The following is an 18,570-nucleotide window of genomic DNA, read 5'->3' on the forward strand; positions in this document are numbered from 1 at the left end:
TGGCGTTGTGGCGAGTCAGTGTCATGGCCAGCATGAGCCTGTTGAGGACTGCAGTGGGGAAATGAAGTGTCTGAGGGCAGAGTGGGTTGCAAACCATAAGGCCACCCACGTGCCAGGCCAGAGCTCTGCTTAGCTGGGAGAGGGTGGCACCAGCGTAGGGACGTTGGCCGAGCCAGAGGCATTCTCTTGAAGGTTGAGTTTCTTGGTATGGTGTGAAATGCAGCACAATTTTGTTGTCGTCAGAATGTCTCATTCGGGCTTTCTCTCCTATAACATCTAACATTTGACAAACGTTTTAAGTGTGTTGTACCCAAAGAGCTGGACCTTGTTCTTGAAAAGAGCAGATTTGTATGATTATAATCTAAGTGCCCGTGAGTGGTGTGCGGTCCCCAGGGGCTGGGAGACTGAGAATTGGGAGGATTCACTTCTACCTGGGTGGGTCGAGGAAAGTGTCATGAAGGAATTTGTTATAGGAATTTTTGGTCGAGATAGAGGTAGAGAAGGGAATACTGAAAAAAGAGATTAGGACCAGGTGAAGCAGTGTTTTTTGAACTGTGAGTCATGGGCCACACCACACACGTAATCAGTGTTAACGAGCACAAAAAATGCAATGGGAAAATACCAGAGTGCGTTGCATGTGGCAAGAGCAAGCGCTGTTACATGAAACTTATGCTTGTGTGTATATTGGGTTGTGAAGTAAAATGAGCTTTTCACTGTGAGTCAGACTTTCAAAACAAGTTTGAAAGCTGCTAGTCCCAGCTAGTGGCCGAATGGGCCTGAACTCTCTCCTGGGGGTGGCTGTACGTTTCCTTTCCAGGAAAGCCTGACCCACCTGGAAGGGGATGGGGGTGGGTTTTCAGTGCAGGAGAGTCAGGATGCAATATCCTGTTGAGAATCTGATGTGGTGTGGCATAGTCAGGGACAAGCAAGCCAGCTGGGAAGCGGGAGGTCTGGGGGCGGGGAGGTGGCAGCCCCAGCTTCCAGGGCCTGAAGTCTGTCAGAGGACGGCTCCTGTGGGCAGAGTGGGAAGGATGCCTGTGATTGTTGCAGCAATGGCCTTACCCTGCACCATTTCCAGTGGCCCCAGAGCACACGTTCCCATGCCCCTGAGCCCTGCAGGTTTGGGTTCCTTACACCTCCTACAAGGAATAGATCCAGCCCTCCTCCCGCAAGGTCCTCTTTTCCCAGGGTGCTGGCTTCCAGCTGCCTGGTCTTGCTACCCATGGGAATCTCTCTGCTCACCGTGACAACTCTGCTGTTTCACCTTCAGACCTGTGGACGTGCATCTGTCCTCCCCCAGGCTCCTGGCTCACTTTCTCCTTGGTTCCCAAATTCCTGTGTGGCTTTGCACCTGCCCACTTTCTGCAGATGGTGCAAGCCTCATTCCTTAACCTGTTTCAGCTTCCTCACATACCTCCTCCCCTTCCAAACCTTCTCAGCTGGTGGGATACCACTGTTTCCAGATACTGAGTAGGACAGACTTGCCAGGGGCCCTTTTGCCCCAGAAACGGTGTCTTGTGCTTCCCTTCCAAGGAAGGTTGGCCCAGGCTGGGGGAGCGCAACTCTGGGTCAGGGGGGAGCTTGCCATGTGTTTGCAGCCCTTGCAAGGTGTGCACAGAACCCCTGGAAGCTGCCATCCAGCTGCACCCACCAGTGCAAGAAGCAGTCCCTGCTAAAATGACAGATGGTGTGGGGTGGATGTGCTGATTTAGTCTAGGGCAGTGGTATCCAATTCTTCAGAATTGGAGAACTCCCTCTTCGAATGACTGCTCATCCAGACACCCAACAGTTATGATCAGGGGTTGCATACTGGTGGCCAGTGGGCAAAATCAAACACAGAACTATGGGGTTTTCTTGATTGTTGTTTTGTTTTTGTTTTTTTCCCATGGTTTCATTTAAAAAAATTTGAGTTGGTGGCCAGCATCTTAAAATTTGCAGATTTTACATTAAAAATTCAGATTTCCAGCTACTCATGCAAAAATGAGTGCTCTGGCAGTACCAAGCCTGCCATCCTGCATGGCAACAACATGCTGATAATGAGTAGTGTGGTTTCCCAGTTTGCCACAGTCCCCACCCATCTCTGCTGTCACCAGCACTGAGGCCAGTAGGGCAACAGTTGCCATTATTCCTTTCATTTGAGTACTTTTTCTTAAGGTTAGGGAAAATGTGAAATATTCCCTGTACCTATGTGTATGAAAAGAAGGAAAGTAAGAGAGTCACGCTTTTCAAAATTTATCAGTCTTCAAAAGATTAATTTTCTGGGTCCAGAGGTAGATTTAGAACAGACTTTTTGTTTTTCTCTTGAATTCAGCGGTTCTGAAAGTGTGGTGCCTAAACTTGCAGTGGCTGCATCACTTGGGAACTTGTGAGAAATGCGAATTGTCACCCAGACCTATGGATCCAGAAACTCAAAGGGTGGGCCCAGCAGTCTGTGTTCTGACAGCCCTTCTGATGCACACTGAAGTTTGAGAACCACTGCCCTGATGCTCCGAGTATAGACAGGATGCCAGCACCTGTTATTGTCACTGTCCTTCCTTTTAAGACCGGGGGGAAGAGAGGCGAAGATTCCTAGCCAAAGACAAGGAGTTAAGGGTCTCAGCCCCGCTCCTCTCCGGGTGGAATTCTGTCCGTGCTGAGAGGGCTGGAGGAGTCCTTCCAGCTGTGAGATCTCAGCAGACCCCAATCCCTCCTTGTCTAGACACCAGACTATTCAGCACTTCCATATGTAGGTCCTACGGATGCGACATGGATAAATAAACCTGGTGCCTTCCACTGTCCTGGAAAGATGGTCGCTGGGCTGCCTCCCCACGGGACCAGCAGCATGTGACCTTACAAACAAGGCCAGGGAACTGAATCATGTGTAGAGGGACCAGGTTGGCTGCTCAAGCTCATCGAGAGTGACCAGGCATTCAGGCACTGGGAATCCTTTGGTGAAAATGTTATGCCAGTTCTTTAAGAACATACAGGCAAGAGCCGACCGCCTCAAATCCAGCATCGGTAACTCAGACTGCTGTGTCGTAGAGGATCACTGGCCTCCAGCTTTCTCTCCGGCTGAAGGCTTTAATTAGTGGGCAGTCTACACGAGCTAAGTCTTTTCTGAATGTATTTACTTGGAGAGCCCTACGCCCTTGAGAAATTTGTTTCCCAGACCCCAACCAAGCCATTCCGCTTGGCACATTTTGTTCATTTGTTATTTGGTGATTTGGGGGCCCCTCACAACCTTGGAGTTGCTAAGACCCCTCCCAGTGTGAACTAGATAAGTGTCCAGCAGTGCTTTTGTCTCTGCCTTCTGGTCTCCCTCCCTCCCTCCGCTCTCCCCCTTGGTGCCAGGGTGACCCCAGGAAAGTAAGAAACCCACTTTCTAGGTGAGCTGACAGATCCTACTCAGGGACTGGGAAGAACTTCAAGTCAACATGTATTTATTGTGTACCTTTCTGTGTCTGGGGACAGATTTGAGTAGGACACTCTTGTTCCCAGGGAGCTCCGATGAGTAAGGGACGATGACCACTCATTAGAGGCCACCCAAACGAGAACAGCCGAGAAGGTGCACAGGAGGGAGGAGAAGGTGGGCCGGGGTGGGGCCGCATTGCCTGGGAGACAGCCCCTGGCTTACTAGACAGAGCAGGGTGGGTCCCCTTCTAGGCTGCAGGGCTGAAGCCAGGCTTTCAGAATTCGGCCTAGCCGGGAGGGGCTTCCTGGCGACTGAGCCCCAGCAGATCAGTGTGAGCGCTGAGCCTCTGCTGCTTGCTTTGCATGGGTGGGCAGGGGCTGCCTGCTGGGCCCTAGCTCTGCCAGCTCAAACCCCAAATTGCTCGCAGCTACTCAGTGTGTAGCACTCAGTCGGCGTCCTTCGAGGGTGTCATTTCACCCGGGGGGTGCTGGTCAGGGCTCTTTGCTGTGGAAATGCTTTTCTTAGCACTTCTCTACCCACCCTCTTAGACCCATTTCTCCCTGGGACCCCTCCTGCCAGTGGACAAGGCTCCCCACTGCCATCAGTGGTCACCTTCTACCGGGTCAGATTGATACTTAGGGGCTTGGCCCATCATGGCTTCGACTGTCACTTCCATCCTGGAGTATTTGCCTTTGGATAGCGGATTCCTAGACACCGCAGAGGAGCCTCAGGTATGATGGTGGAATCGGGGTGGGGTCCCTGAGGTCAGGTGTCATTGGCACCAGCCTTGGAGACCGAACGCCGGGTTCAAACTAGCCTGATTATAAAACGAGAGTAAGAAATCCCTCCCAGTGTTTTTGTAAGGGTCAAATAAGCCACCATATATCAAGTTACTGGCCCACAGCAGACAGACAGTACTGCAGCAGTTAAGAACAACAAAAAGATGAGATCTAACAGTGAGGAGCAGGCAGTGAAATTGACTTTGAGGGTATCTAATGGTGGGGAAAAGGAGAAACCTAACCCTTTCCCCCCTGTTATTCAACCTGTCTCATTTTTAGGAGCTTGAGTAAGTGACGAGGAGTGTTCTCTTGGGGTGTTTTTGCCCGCGGCGAGAGAGTTCCGAGGGCGGCATCTGGGGGCCTCTTCAGGAAGGCTGCCGGGGTCTTGCGTTGGGTGACTGGCAGCTCTTGGTCAAGGACCACATTTGTTTCTTGCTGTGTTTCTTCCAGCCTGACAGTGTTCAATGGCTGTAGCCCTGGTGCACCTGGGTGTTCCCAGCTCCCTGGGTCTTACTGGCTCCTTCATTCAGCTCCGTCTATGTCAGAAAGGTTGGACAGTGTAATTCTGGAGAGTTGAGCACAGGTTATTGGGAAAGCCCATGCAACACAAGTGACTCAGCATTGGTGACCTCCGCTGATGGCTTTTTTTAAAGGGATGTGACGGTGTGGAGCAAAGCTAATGCACATCTACCATTGCTTCTGCCCTTTTGTTTCATCGTTACAAAAATTCCATGAAGTAGTTGGTGGTATTTCCGTTTCTATATGAGGTTCATAGAGCTGAGGTGCCTCGCCCACGGTTAGGTGGCTGGCAAGTGTGGGACCGACCTGTGAACTCCCTCTCTGCCTGCCGGCAGGGCAGAGGCTGGGTCTGGGGGTAAGCAGATGGGAGCCTGTGGTCAGCTGAGTGTTTGCGGGGAGTGTGTCTTCTCTTCTCAGCCCCGCCCTCACTCCAGGACAGCTACGCATACCTTGTTTTGGGAATCTGTGTAGCAGAATCAGGTTGTGCTTTCTAGAAGCTGCTGGAATCTTCCAGGCCCCCTTGTTTGAATGGAGCTTTGCATCTCAATGAGTGAGAAAAAAATAGGCAGAAGAGAAGTTGCCAAAAGGGAAAATCAAATCCAATAGGTTTATGACTTCACTCCTCTTGTGTACACAGATGTTTCCTCCCTGGGCCCTTCCCTCCGTGAGCGCTCACGGGCTGCAGACAGATAGGAAATGGCTGGAGGTTGAGCAGAAGAGAGCTGGGCCGAGGGAGAGGTCACCTTTCATATCAGTGTTGGGGGCGGCCTGGGGAGCAGGCCTGAGTGGGGGTTTGGCTTCTGCCGTGCCACCTGACTCCAAGCCAGTCCTCAAGGCCACACCAAGGCATAGGGCAGCCGAAGGAGAAGAAGGAGGGACTCTGTATTGGGACTGGGAAGACTCAGTGCCCAGTCCCTGTCTCTGGGCCTCGGTTTTCCCATCTGTAAAATGGCAAGGTGATCAAATAAATGATCGCTGAGGTCCCAACCATCCCAAATATTTGTGTCAGCCTTTCATTGGTTGAGAAAGTTCTTTACCTTTCCTCATTTTGTCTTTGTTTTCTTAAAGATAAAGCCCCCTATGTCTCCCTGTCATACATTTCACTGTATTTGAAAGATAATGCAGTGAACCCTAATCTGATAAATAAGGGTCCTTTTAGGGCATTGCAAGAGAGATGGGATATGTTTGAGGGGTTTATTAGCATTATTTAAATATTTTTATAAGGCTATATTCATTCATTAGCATGTAATAGAAAATAAGTTTTAATATTTTAAAATCCATTAAAATTAATATGCTCATTATAGCAAACTTGGATAATGCAGGAAAGCAGAAATAAGAAAAAAATTGGGAGGATTCTTTTTTCCTCTTTTTTAGCTGTGTATATTTTTCTACATAATTGGTATTATATAGTATGTTTAGAATTGTATATGCTGATTTTGGTGGGAGGGAGTCCTGACTATAAAAGTAACTTTTAAAATGCATTTTAAATAAAGAAAAATTTTAAATGTAAAATAAATATAATTAAAACAAGGAGAGGAATCCCGCAATACAAAGATAACCTTTGTTAACATTTTCTTTCTTTCCTTAGAACTGCATTTGGAGTGAGGAGCGCACTAGTTTCCATATTGAGATCATATGCATGCTAATTTCTAAAGCAGGAATAGCTCTTAGAGGAAGGATGATATAAAGAGGGCTTTGACGACAGAACGCATCAGCCATTGGGTGGCTTATTGGTCTGTCCTGACTTAAAAAAAAAAACAAAAACCAAAAAGACTTGGTCCATTCAATTTGAGTTTTTAACATGCAGAAAACCATTACTTAAGTTCCATGGCAAAGAAAATGGTCACTGTGGTGCTGTACATAACACAGTGCTGTCTGGTGGAGGCAGAAAACAAAGGCTTTTTGTTTGTTGATTCTCCTAGCAGAGTGTCCCCAAAGCTTGAATAGTCCCTCATTGTTGGCACATGCCTGGGCAGAAAGGGAACATCAGTTATGTGTGTGCCTCACACATGGCCAAGGCTGCATCTGCACCGGCCTTTGACCATGGTGCAGAGGAAACATGTATACTGATTTGGGACGGATGGGAGCAGAGGAGAAGGTGGATGAAATTACCGGGACACCAACCTTCACCCCCCAGGAGCTGGAAAATCCCCCAGACAGCACACAGCTCACTGGGTCTCTGAGTTGGGAGTGTGAGTCACAGATGCATTTATATCGTTATCTTCCCATTGTCATTTTCCAAATTTTGATTTACCTCTCAGTGCCTGGAGGGCAAGTGGGTGATATCTTCACTCACATACCTCTAAGAGAAACTTTGTGTTTCTTTCATGTATGAAATACTAGTACAACTTGCTGTATATGTATGTCTTAGATCACAAACGCATCCTTGCAGCTTAGCTTCAACAAGTATTTATTGAACACCCACTGCAACGGGCAAAACAACGACCGCACCCTGTGAAGCTTTAACCCTGGTGGGATTTGTCTTTTAGCACTTTCCGAGGGGTGATGCCAGGCCCTGCCATAATCACTGTGATACGCACTGAGGAAAACAAAGTCCCTGCCACATGGAGCTTTTGGTTCTAGTGGGATGTGCTCTCTAGCCATTAGAAGGGTAGAGGAGAAGTCTGAGGAGGATCTGATTTCCTAGGTATCCTTTTCTCTTTGCCTGTTTATGTGCATGATTTTTAAATGTTCATTATCTTTGCCACTGTTATTAATTTTAAGCTATTTGTTCTAATATTTTCTAATGGAACACTTCTTTTTTTGTTGGTTTTTTTTTTTTTTTGAGACAGAGTCTCACTCTGTTGCCCGGGCTAGAGTGCCATGGCGTCAGCCTAACTCACAGCAACCTCAAACCCCTGGGCTCAAGCGATCCTCCTGCCTCAGCCTCCCGAGTAGCTGGGACTACAGGCATGCGCCACCATACCCGGCTAATTTTTTCTATATGTATTTTTAGCTATCCATATAATTTCTTTCTATTTTTAGTAGAGACAGGGTCTCGCTCTTGCTCAGGTCTTGAACTCCTGACCTCAAACAATCCTCCCGCCTCGGCCTCCCAGAGTGCTAGGATTACAGGCGTGAGCCACAGCACCTGGCCTGGAACACTTCTTAAATACATATTGACTCTATTTTCCTTGCTTCTTTTTCTTTGCAATTTGGGGGCACTTTTAACGTTTGCCCTGCAAGCTACTGATGTAATTTTTTATATTTGCAGTTATCCACAAGTACTAACACAGATTTAAATTAGCAATTTTTATATAATCCTAACCTCATCCATTTTCTTCTTTATTTTGGCTGTTTGGGTTTTTTTCCATTATGATTTTCTGTTCCTCTTTCAAAGAGGTCACAATTTCTTGCATTGTGGCAGTTTCCTGAGTTTTTCCTGAGTGACTTTCTGAGCTGTGCTCTTCCTTTGAGCTTCAGGATGGTGTTTCCTCACCCTGATTCTACAGCCCCCTGCCACCACCATTTTTTTGCTCATTCTTGAACAAGGCAGGATCTATACAAACTTAGGATACACCAACAGACAGAACGTACAGACTGTCACTGGCCTCGCCACTCCATCCCCTTGCGGGAAGGTTGACATTCCCCCTCACAGTTACTTACATGTAGGTTTGGTGATGCACACATTTCTCAGACCAATTCCTGTTTTCAGATTGGCTTTCACCCAGTAAACTACTTTACTACCTGGTTCTCTGATACTCTGAGTTGACGGAGTATGTGAACACTCGCAGTTCCTGCAGACCCTTCCCCGACACTGCTGCCAGGGCGTAGTCCCTGCTTCACCTGTGGGGTTCGTACCTCTCAGAATGGTGAACACCCCTCCCACGCTGCTTGTGCCACCGTGCACTTCCTGCTCAGCCCTCTTGTTTTCTGGGAATTGCTGTCCCCAAATGGATGACGAGGAGGGAAGGGCGTCCTTAGACAGCATCTGCGCCCGGAGGGCTGGCTGCTTGCTCGGTGTTCAGATCAGTGCAAATCCTGTATCTTGAATTAGAAGTGTGAAGGGGTGAAGTGCGTCTCAAATTACAGACAGAGAGCAGTGAAGGTGTGAAGTGCTGTTTCCCCTTTTACAGCCAGTGCCTGGTTTGTAAGGTTTTCTCTATTCGCCTCGCTGGCCTAATCGTTCTCACGGTCTTTTCCCTCTGATTGTGGTTACCTTCTCTCTCTCTCTCTCTTTTTTTTTAAGCTTGAGTTAGTTTTTTTCTTTTTTTCTTTTCCTCTTATTGCTAGTTTAGTAGACAGTGGACAGAGGCGCCCTGGGGTGGCTGTCAGAACCTCCAAAACCATTTTGTGGCTGCTGGGTGGTGCTTTTACATAGAGCCCAAGACAGTGTTTCTCCAAGTGCGATGAGTTTACAACTAAGGATCTGTAAGATAATTTTAGATCGTGTTGAAATGACAGTTTTAAAGTTATATTTATTTTAGTGTATAATAGAAAGAAAAAACCCAACCAAATCAAATCGATGATTTCATAGATATTATTGCTTGGGGCTGGGCTAAATTTAAGTTGTCTACAAGTCAGTTCAAAAAAATACTGAGTCAATAACAGTGCAGCTGATCCATAGTGTCAGGGCAGGGTGTGACAGCGGGATGTGAGTGACTGCAGTTGGGGGGACACGAAGCTACAGAATCCTCTAGAAAGGTTGTTAGGAGGCCTTTTAAAACTGGGCACCATTTCTGATATGTCTGCTTGAGACTGAGAATCTCTTATGGTGTGGGACACAGAAGCTTTATAAAGGGGCTCAGACCCTTACCAGGCAGGGCTCAAGAAACTGGCTACAGTCACCTAGTGGGAGCCAGGCGCCCAGCACACCTGGCCTGGGGCCAGCCACTCCCTGTAGCCTGTCCGCTGTCTTGCTTTCTCCAGTAACAGCCTGGCATCTTATCTTAAGATCTTACTTCCCTTGTGTCCTCGTGCTCACAGCTCCTTTGTGCTGAGATCAGTCTCCAGGGGCTTGTCTCTCTATCTTATTCTTCTTTCCGAGATAAGCAGGGGACACACCCTCTCCGAATTCAGTGGGCATTTTCCTCAGTATCTCACTTGAGCACTGTTAATTACAGTTGACCCATAAACAACATGGGTTTGAACTATATGGGTCCACTTATGTGTGAATTCTTTTCAATAAATATATTGGAAAAGTTTTTTAGATATTTGTGACAATTTTAAAAAACTTTCAAATAAACCACCTAGCCTAGATTTATTGAAAACATTAAGAAAATGTTAGCTATGTCATGAGTGCATAAAATATATGTAGATATTAGTTTCTTTTATCATTTACTACCATAAAATATGCACAAATCTATTATAAAAAGTTAAAATTCATCAGGCCGGGCACGGTGGCTCACACCTGTAATCCTAGCACTCTGGGAGGCCAAGATGGGAGGATTGCTTGAGCTCAGGAGTTCGAGACCAGCCTGAGCAAGAGTGAGATCCTATCTCTACTAAAAATAGAAAAAATGAGCCGGGCGTGGTGGCGCATGCCTGTAGTCCCAGCTACTCGGGAGGCTGAGGCAGGAGGATCGCTTGACCCCAGGAGTTTGAGGTTGCTGTGAGCTAGGCTGACGCCACGGCACTCACTCTAGCCCGGGCAACAGATGAGACTCTCAAAAAAAAAAAAAGAAAAAGAAAAAGTTAAAATTTATCAAAACTTACAGAAACCCTCACAGTCTGTACGTACATGGCACCATTTGCTGTCAAGAAAAATGTAAACAAACATAAAAATGCAGCATTAAATCATAACTGCGTATGATTAACTGTAGTCCCTACTGCATTACTCCAGTAATTTCTTAGCCACCTCCTCTTGCTGCTGCGGGGAGCTCACGCGTGGCGAATACCCGCCGAAATCGCTGTGTGACGCTCGTCATCTCCAAGTGAACAGTTCATCTCTCCAGTAAATTGCGGATTGCAGTCAAAAGCGATCTCTCGGTTCTCAAATATTTTGCATCGTATTTAGTGCGGTACCATAAACCTTGAATAACACCATGGGACCCATATGAAGTGCCACTAGCGATGCTGGCAGTGCTCCCAAGAAGCAGAAAAAAGTAGTGACATTACAAGAAAAAGTCGAATTGCTTGTGTAGATGGCGGTCTGCGGCTTCGGTAGCTCGCCCCTGCAGACAGACGAGTCATTTTATAAACAGACAACATAAACTTAGGGTATCGATGAATACAGTGCAGTACTGTAAATGTATTTTCTCTTCCTTACGATTTTCTGAACACATTCTCTTTTCTCTAGCTTACTTTATTCTAAAAATACAGGATATAATGCATATAATACAAGACGTGTTAATGGACGGTTTATGTTATCAGTAGGCTATTAGTAGTTAAATTCTGGGAGAGTCAAAAGTTATATGTGGATTTTCAACTGTCCCGTGAAGAAGGAGTGGCGGGGTCGGCAGCCCCGACACGCGTGTTGTTCAAGGCTCAGCTGTGTTTGTTTTTTTTCTTGTAATCCCTGCTCGTTTGGTTTCTGTGACTGATTCTCAGAACACTCATTCGTTCATTCCCCACGTAGCCCCCAGAGTGGGCACCGGCTCAGCTAGAGGGGGAAGGATGAAGACCTGGTTCTTGCCTTCAAGAGTCGTGGGGGGGCCCTGGGGGCTGCAGGCACTAATGGGAGGCACAGGAGAGGCAGGGACTGGACCCCAGGAGTTTGTTCTCCCACTGCTTAGGTGACAGCTGCCTCGGGGTTCAGCTTTATAAACTCTGAGTTCATAAATCAGTGGAGTTTCACCACCGTCTCTGTACAGGTGTCCCCAGCCCACTGCCACTGAACACAGGAGCCTGGATCTGCAGCCAGCACACTTGGCCACATCCCCCCGGCCGGCTCCCACCGCGGCCGGATCTCTTCGGGTTCCTGGTTCGAACTTCTCTCCCTCCCTTCTGAATTACTCCCCCCCCCCCCCAGGTCTCCTCCACTGTTCCCAAGCCTCCTTCTGCTGCTACGTCCTGTCCCCTGCCCTCCGGTCAAGCCATTTCCTCCGTCCCTGCTGTGAGGCAGGTTCTGTATCTTCTGAGAAGCCTCCCGTGCCCATCTCAGCCGCCAGTGACCTCGCCCCCCCTGGGTGCTGAAAGCTCTTTTGTCTGCTGTATCGTTTGGCCCCGTTACACACTCCCCGACACTCCGTCCTTTTCTCGCTGTGTCTGTGACTTGTCTTCAAATGTTAGAAGTCAGGTGCTGGGTGCGGTACTGGCCTGCGTCTTCCACAGCAGTCAGGAAAGGGTCGTCAATAACTGTTAATTGGTTATGGATCTTGTAGCCCAGGGGTCACATGTAGGGCCAGGCGGGGGTCCTTGGGACCCTGTGCCCTAGAGTCTGCTCCGGCTGATGAATAATTTTTCCCTTCATGACTAGGAAGCGTTTAGAAAAAGTGAGTCATCAGCATACCCAGATGTTCTTTCTTATTAATTATCGTTATAAGACAACACGATTCATCCTAAGGAGGACAAGGGCCTGCAGCGAATGTGACCTAATTTGGTTGACAGTTTTCAATTCAACTGAAACAAAAAATAATCACAGGAGGGCTGGGCTCATCTGACGCCATTAAACTCAGGAGAATTCAGCTCGGTGGAAAAGATTGTCAGTCTTTTTGCTTTCGGATCCCAGGTTTTCTGCTGTCTCTCATGTGTATGTGTGCCACTGTACATAAAAACCTATCTATTTGCAGAAGCCAAATGGAAAGGCCAAGAGCGTGCTTTTCATAGCCAACTCTAATGATCAAAGACAATTAATAAACAAAACTAAAGTGACTTCTGGATTAAAACGCTAGGATGAACCCAAACAGTAAACCCATTCGAATGTATTCGTGAGTCTTACACACCCTGCGATGTTAAGTTTGGGGACTCCTGAAGAATAAAAGGTCTGCAGGACCAGTGTGTTCTGCTCAGCTCAGGTCACAGCAGATTAGCCTCCTGGTTTATAATGGCCCAGAAAGGTCCCTTGCCATTGGCCGGGGGCCACACTGGGATTTGAAATGTCAGTGATTTCTGTGTGTTGCCTGGAGCACCGCATTGTTTGTGATTGTATCTGTCCATCTGTGTGATGCAGTGTCAAAGTGGTGTCAGTGACAGCAGTTAATGCTTAACGGCCTTAAAACTGTCCCCTCTTTGCTGTTATAAAGCCAAGAAGTCATGGACTCTGAAAGCTTTCAGGGCCGTTTTAATTCCTCAAAACTGGAAGAACTGAAGGTGGAGGTCTTGGCCATGTAGGCACAGATGAAGTTTTGCTTTTATCTTCTCGTGGGTGGGGGCCTGCTTGCAAGAGCAGGGAAGTACCTTGTTCCTATCTGTGTTTCTGCGGCCAGTGTCTGACCTCAAAAGTAGGCGTGTGGATTACCCACCGGGCTTCTCCTCCCACATCCGGGAAAGTAGGTGAAAATAACTCAGCTGCTAACAACAGGGACACCCCATCTCTGAATATGAGACGTACCTTGTAGATCTAAGCATTGCATTTCCCTTTTCTTTATGATGGAGTGGGGAGAGAGAGTGAAGGGGAGGGTGATCTTATAACCACTGCCCTCCCCCAGCCTCTCCCTCACATTTGACGTTTAATACCCTGGTGTCGTGATGATTTCTACAAAGTACAGCCCTGATTGTGTTTTCTCCCCAGCTCAAAACCCATGGATGGTTTCTTTTTGCTTACAGAGAGTCTGAATTTCTTAGTTCTTGGTGCTTGCACGGCCTCTGTGACCTGACTCCATCCTTTGCTACTGTTTCTCCCACCTTCCGTGTCTCCTGAACTCTAATGAACAGATTCATCCACTTTTTCTCACACCCTCTGCTCACACTGTTTCCTTCTGGGCCTTTGTTCACGCTGGCCACGTGGCCCGGAGTGTCGCTCCCTTAGCGTGTTCCTCCGACCCATCCTGCCTGATTTGCATTGAGAACCGCCGTGTTCTCCTCTATTAGAGACGATTATAGAATCTCCTCCTAGATCTGTTAGGCAGATCCAGTGGCTCAGGACACGTGCAGCACAGAACGGCACCTGGCCCAGAGTGAGTGCTCAATGTAGGATCCTCGTGGCCATTCCTGCAGCAGGTTGGAGCCCAGGAATTAGAGAGGGGAGGTAGTGTCCCCCAAGCAGACACGTTGATGTCTTTGAGAAGCAAGAGATGAGCCCTGTCACCAGGCATGGGAGAGGAACGACAAGAAAGGTGGGATGCGGACACAGAAGGGAATTGATATATCTGAGGAAGAGGCATACTGTCATCTCCCTCCAGGAGCCCCTGAACGTGCCTCAACCCTCAACAGAAAATCCCATGATTGACATTAGGGTGCTGGCTGTGTTGCCTTGGTTTCCCCAAGGCTGAACACAGAGCCGACCGTGGGGAGTCCTGGTCTAGATTCCCAGCCTGGTCTTCTAGCTGTGCTTTCCAGTCATCCTCACCAGGAGGGTGGGTGGCTTCCCTCTGGGTGTACATTTCACCTTCCCTGGAGAGTCTGCCCTTGCATTTGTCATGATGTGGCTTACCTGTCACCGGGGCCCTTCATCTAAACTATCTCTGTGGGTCTCAGACATTTTTTCTCCTGGCAAAATATATATAACATGAAATCTACCATCTTCACCATTTTTAAGTGTGTGGTGCAGCACCATGAAGTACATTAACACTGTTATGCAACCGTCACCACCATCTATCTCCAGAACTTTTTCATCTTCCCAAACTGAAACTCTCTACTCATTACACAGTACCCGCTCTTCCAGACCCTGGCAAGGACCATTCTACTTTCCAGCTCTACGAATTTGACTGCTCTAGGTACCTCGTGTAAGTGGAATCATACAGTATTTGTCCTTTGATGTCTAGCTATTTTACTTAGCATAATGTCCTCGAGGTTCCTCCACATTGTAGCATGTGTTAGAACTTCCTTCCTTCTTAAGGCTGAATAATATTCCGTTGTGTTTATTATAACACATGTTATTAATCTATTCGTCAGTGGTTAGACGCTTGCATTGTTTCTACCTTTTGGCTATTGTGAATCATGCTGCCACAGACAGGGGTGTATATATATCTCTTTAAGATCTTGCTTTCAGTGTTTTTGGTAAATACCCAGAAATGGAATTGTTGGACCATATGGTAATTCTGTGTTTGATTTTTTGAAGACTCGCCATGCTGTTTTCCACAGGGGCTACACCACTTCATGTGCCTGCAAGCAGCACACAAGGGTTCCAGTATTTCTACATCCTCACCAACACTTGTCTGGTTTTTTCATAGTAGCCATCCTGGCCGGTGTGAGGTGATACCGCCGCATGGTGATTTTGATTTGCATGTCCCTAATGATTAGTGATAAGCATGTTTTCATGTGCTGCTTAGCCATTCTTCTATCGTCTTTGGAGAAATGTCTTTTGCTCAAGTTTTAATTGGGTTGTTTGCTTTTTATTATTCAGTCTAGACTTTTTTTTGGACCCAAGGTAACTGCAGCACCTACCCTTTCAGCCATTGCTGACAGTGACAGCAATGATACCAGCTTCTGTTGAGCATTTCCATCATCCGCTGTGCAGAATGCTTACATGGACTTCCCCCCTTTAATCATCACCACAACCTTTTGAGAAGGAGACTGTGATCGTCTCCATTTTCCATTTGAAGAAACCGAAGCCTGCAGGCCTTGCCCCAGGTCTCACAGCTACTAAGCAGTGAAACAACAACAGCTTAACCCTGATCTGACTCCATCATCGAGTGATAGTACTGATTTCTTAGCCCCCGCCTAAGGAGCTGACATCAAAACCTCTTTATAAATAACAGTTTATCCATATGCTTATAAAAAGAAGTGATATTTTATAGGAAACCACCTCCAGGCTTCAGGATCTTGGTCTCTCCAGAAAACCATATTTAGTTCTATATGAAGAATTGGTTCCTAAAATCCCAAAGGTTTGCAGCTGAAAGCAAACACAGAAATATGTGGCATTTTAAGTGCTAAATATTCAGCTGCTCCAAAAAGCTTTCTAAAGGGAATGACATGATATATTCACCAAGGATCCAAGTCTATGCCTACATTCATTTGGTTGGTGGATGCAGTATTGCTCTCAGGGTCCAATCCCTTCTTCACTTGTAAGTAATGACTTTGTGATCCTCAGTCCCCCTCCATCTGACACGCCTCATGACCCCTTCTTTGTCCCCTGGCTGTCCAGGTTTGGTGGTGGTGAGGACAGAGTGAAGGCCGGGGACCCACTCTTGCCCCTTTGGGGACACCAGTTTTCCAGCCCTGGATGGGTCTCACACAGTGATTCTTTGGGGGAGCATTTTCCATTCTTTTTATGTTGGTTTTTTTCTGGCCTTGGGTTCGCACAGCTGGGGCCAGGGCTGGGGCCAGAGCCGTGACTTAGGGTTGGGAAGAAGTTGGCCAAAACATTCCCCAGCAGGGCTTGGGCAGGCCCAGGGAGTCCCGCCTAAAATACAGTGGACAAAGCCGCCCTTGTCCCCAGGCCTGGGGGTGGGAGGCATCTGGTCAGTGACACAAGCTTGGCCATTGTTTGTCATGACCTCAGCCAACTTTTTTTAGCTGAGAAAGGGGAAAAAGAGAGAGAGAGAGTGAAAAAAAAAAAAAAAATGAAGGCCTCCAGAAACTTTGCATCTGGAAAGTCCAGAATGAGTTGTTGATTTCCCAACAAGCACTGGAGCCAATTTGGAAGGAACTGTGCAATGTAGTGGGTTCTTTGTGAAAGAACAGCAGTGAGAAAAGCCACAGGAACATCCTCCGGGGTGCCCAGAGCACTGGCCCCGGGCTAGCGGCTTGCCTCGGCCCCATTTCCCGCAGAGGCTGCCACGGACGTGGCGCTGGCCCTGGGTCTGGGGGCTCCAGGCAGGACCCGAGACAATCCTCTGAGGTAGCAGCCCCCAAAGAAGATTAGCTGCGCTCTGATGGTAAGAATCGGTTTTTCTTGCTGCGGATGTGTGCTCAGCTTGCTTTTCTCTGCATGTTTCTAAAATGACTTCGACATTTTAAAGAGGCAGCTTGGAAAACTCTTGGAGATTTGGGCTGTATTGAATTGCCAAGCTTAGAAGGCCTGGGGACCCTGTGTGCCGGAGGCACTTTTCACAGACCCAAGGCGTGAGCGTGGAGGAAAGAAGACGTGGGCTGTCGTGTGAGAAATCAGGAGAAGCGATGGGAGGAGAAAGTCTCACAGAGGGAAGTCTGTGGAGAGAGAGGGAGTCTCAGCTCCCCTGGTGACCTGGGCAGCAGTTTGGCTGGAGGGGTGTGACGGAGAAGCAGAGTGGCGGTGTGGATTTATATGGAGTCCGAACCTGGCTTCTTCCGTTTAACTTTTCCCAAATAAGAAACTTGGCTTCTACCTGCCCATCTGGCGTCTACCCCCTGGCCCAGTTCTAGCTGGGACACTGTAAGGTGGAAGGAAGCCCTTTGGGGACTATAAAGCCCTAATGAAGGTATGGGGAGCCACCGGGGGGCTTGGCTCGCAGAAGGTCGTTGAGTATCTGCCCAGTGGCGCCCCGAGGCTGGGCTTCCTTTCCAGACTGGTGGTGGCAGCCGCCACAATGATTGTGGCAGCGTTTCTGAGACTTAGGGGTCTCAGCCTGGTTTGGCCAGTTTTTCTACCTCTGGGACTTAGTTGGCACCTTTCTTCGGAAAGTGGGACCTCTCGTCGGCCTAGAATTTTGATGACTTTCTCGAGGCTCTGTACAGCTGAGAGAGGTCCAGTTTGTATGGAAAGGCTAGTCTGTTTTTGCACATACTCCTCCTCCAGGACGCACTCTCCCACCTCCCTGGGCCAGTCAGCACCTGTGATTTTGGCGTGGCTTCCGTTTGAGTCCTGACCCAGTGCCAGGGAAGGGAGAGGGCACTTGTCACCCAGGCACAGCCACTAACAGGCCAGTTGACCTCCTACGAAAGTCCACAGCTGAAAGGTCAAAGTGCATCCAGATTGCCCGAGGACCTTCAAAAGGCAGATCACCTGGTGCTGGGACAGGGCCTGGGACTCTGCATTTCTAGCCAGCTTGCAGGGGACTTCCTGCTGCTGGTGTGGCTTGGAGAATTACCGCAGTAAGGAGCCCAGACCAGTCGGTCGAGTTCCGACCAAGTCACAGCTGTCCAGGGTCGGACTGCAGAGTGCGGGGCAGTTCTGGCAGGTCTGGCTGTGGATCGTGGCCGTGTTGGATTGCGGGAACGGAGGGATCAGCAAAGGTGAACGCTGAAGGGCATGCAAGGGGCTGGGAAGAGCGCAAGTCAAGCTCTTGGGAAAGGGGAACGTGGGGTGCAGGGACTCCCAGTGGGACGCACCCAAGCTAAAGTGGACTGTGTGTTTGGGGCACACCGTGAGTGCCCAGCCAGAAGCGAACTGCTAGCAAGCCTAGAAAAATTCCACTGGAACCCCCGTTTGGTGCGTGCCTGGTGACACAGAGGTGGAAGCCCAGGATGCCAGGGCAGAAATCAAGTTGCCGGGCACATAGAACACTCATGGTGGGCGAGGCAGGATCCCAGGTGTTTGGGGCTTGGGCAGCCTTGCAGGAGTGGTCAGGTGCCTCCAAATCCCGTGTCTACACTCAAATGTGACTTTTTTTCCTACAAAAATATCATGTCTTTAAAACATATATACTAATACTGTCATTTAGAATTATTCAGTATTAGGCTATATATATATATATATATATATATTTTTTTTTTTTTTTTTTTTTTTTTTTAAGTCCTCAGAGACCATCTGGTCCAACTTCCGTGTTTCAGAGATGAGGAAATTGAGGCCTCCCAGCAGAGATGAAGGGGTTGCTCAAGACCGCAGCCACTCTGGGCCCGGTCCTCAGGCCCTAATTCCCATCCTGCATTCTTTACACAGTGCCCCGGAATAGTGGCAGGTCCCAAACCTTGATAGCAAGCTGTCACCATTTGTCTACTTCATGTGCATCGGTAGCAGCAGCTCCAGACGTGTCAGCTGAG

The 18,570-nt window shown here is 48.2% G+C and overlaps 1 protein-coding gene across 5 annotated transcripts in view; it reads left to right on the forward strand.

The window, feature by feature from the left end:
• The window catches only part of GAS7 (growth arrest specific 7), a 215,244-nt gene that overhangs the window by 103,990 nt on the left and 92,684 nt on the right, over positions 1-18,570 (forward strand). The window contains exon 1 of one of the 5 annotated variants that reach the window (XM_045525991.1): positions 16,184-16,547. The exons of 3 other annotated variants lie outside the window; for them this stretch is intronic. In XM_045525991.1, the coding sequence (XP_045381947.1) occupies positions 16,545-16,547 (3 nt within the window). In that variant the 5' untranslated portion in view covers positions 16,184-16,544. Of the gene's footprint in view, positions 1-16,183; positions 16,548-18,570 lie in introns of those variants that run through there. One more of the 5 variants, XM_045525992.1, reaches the window with a different exon arrangement.

The sequence above is a fragment of the Lemur catta genome, chromosome 15, assembly GCF_020740605.2.
Source record: "Lemur catta isolate mLemCat1 chromosome 15, mLemCat1.pri, whole genome shotgun sequence".
Lineage (NCBI taxonomy): Eukaryota > Metazoa > Chordata > Mammalia > Primates > Lemuridae > Lemur > Lemur catta.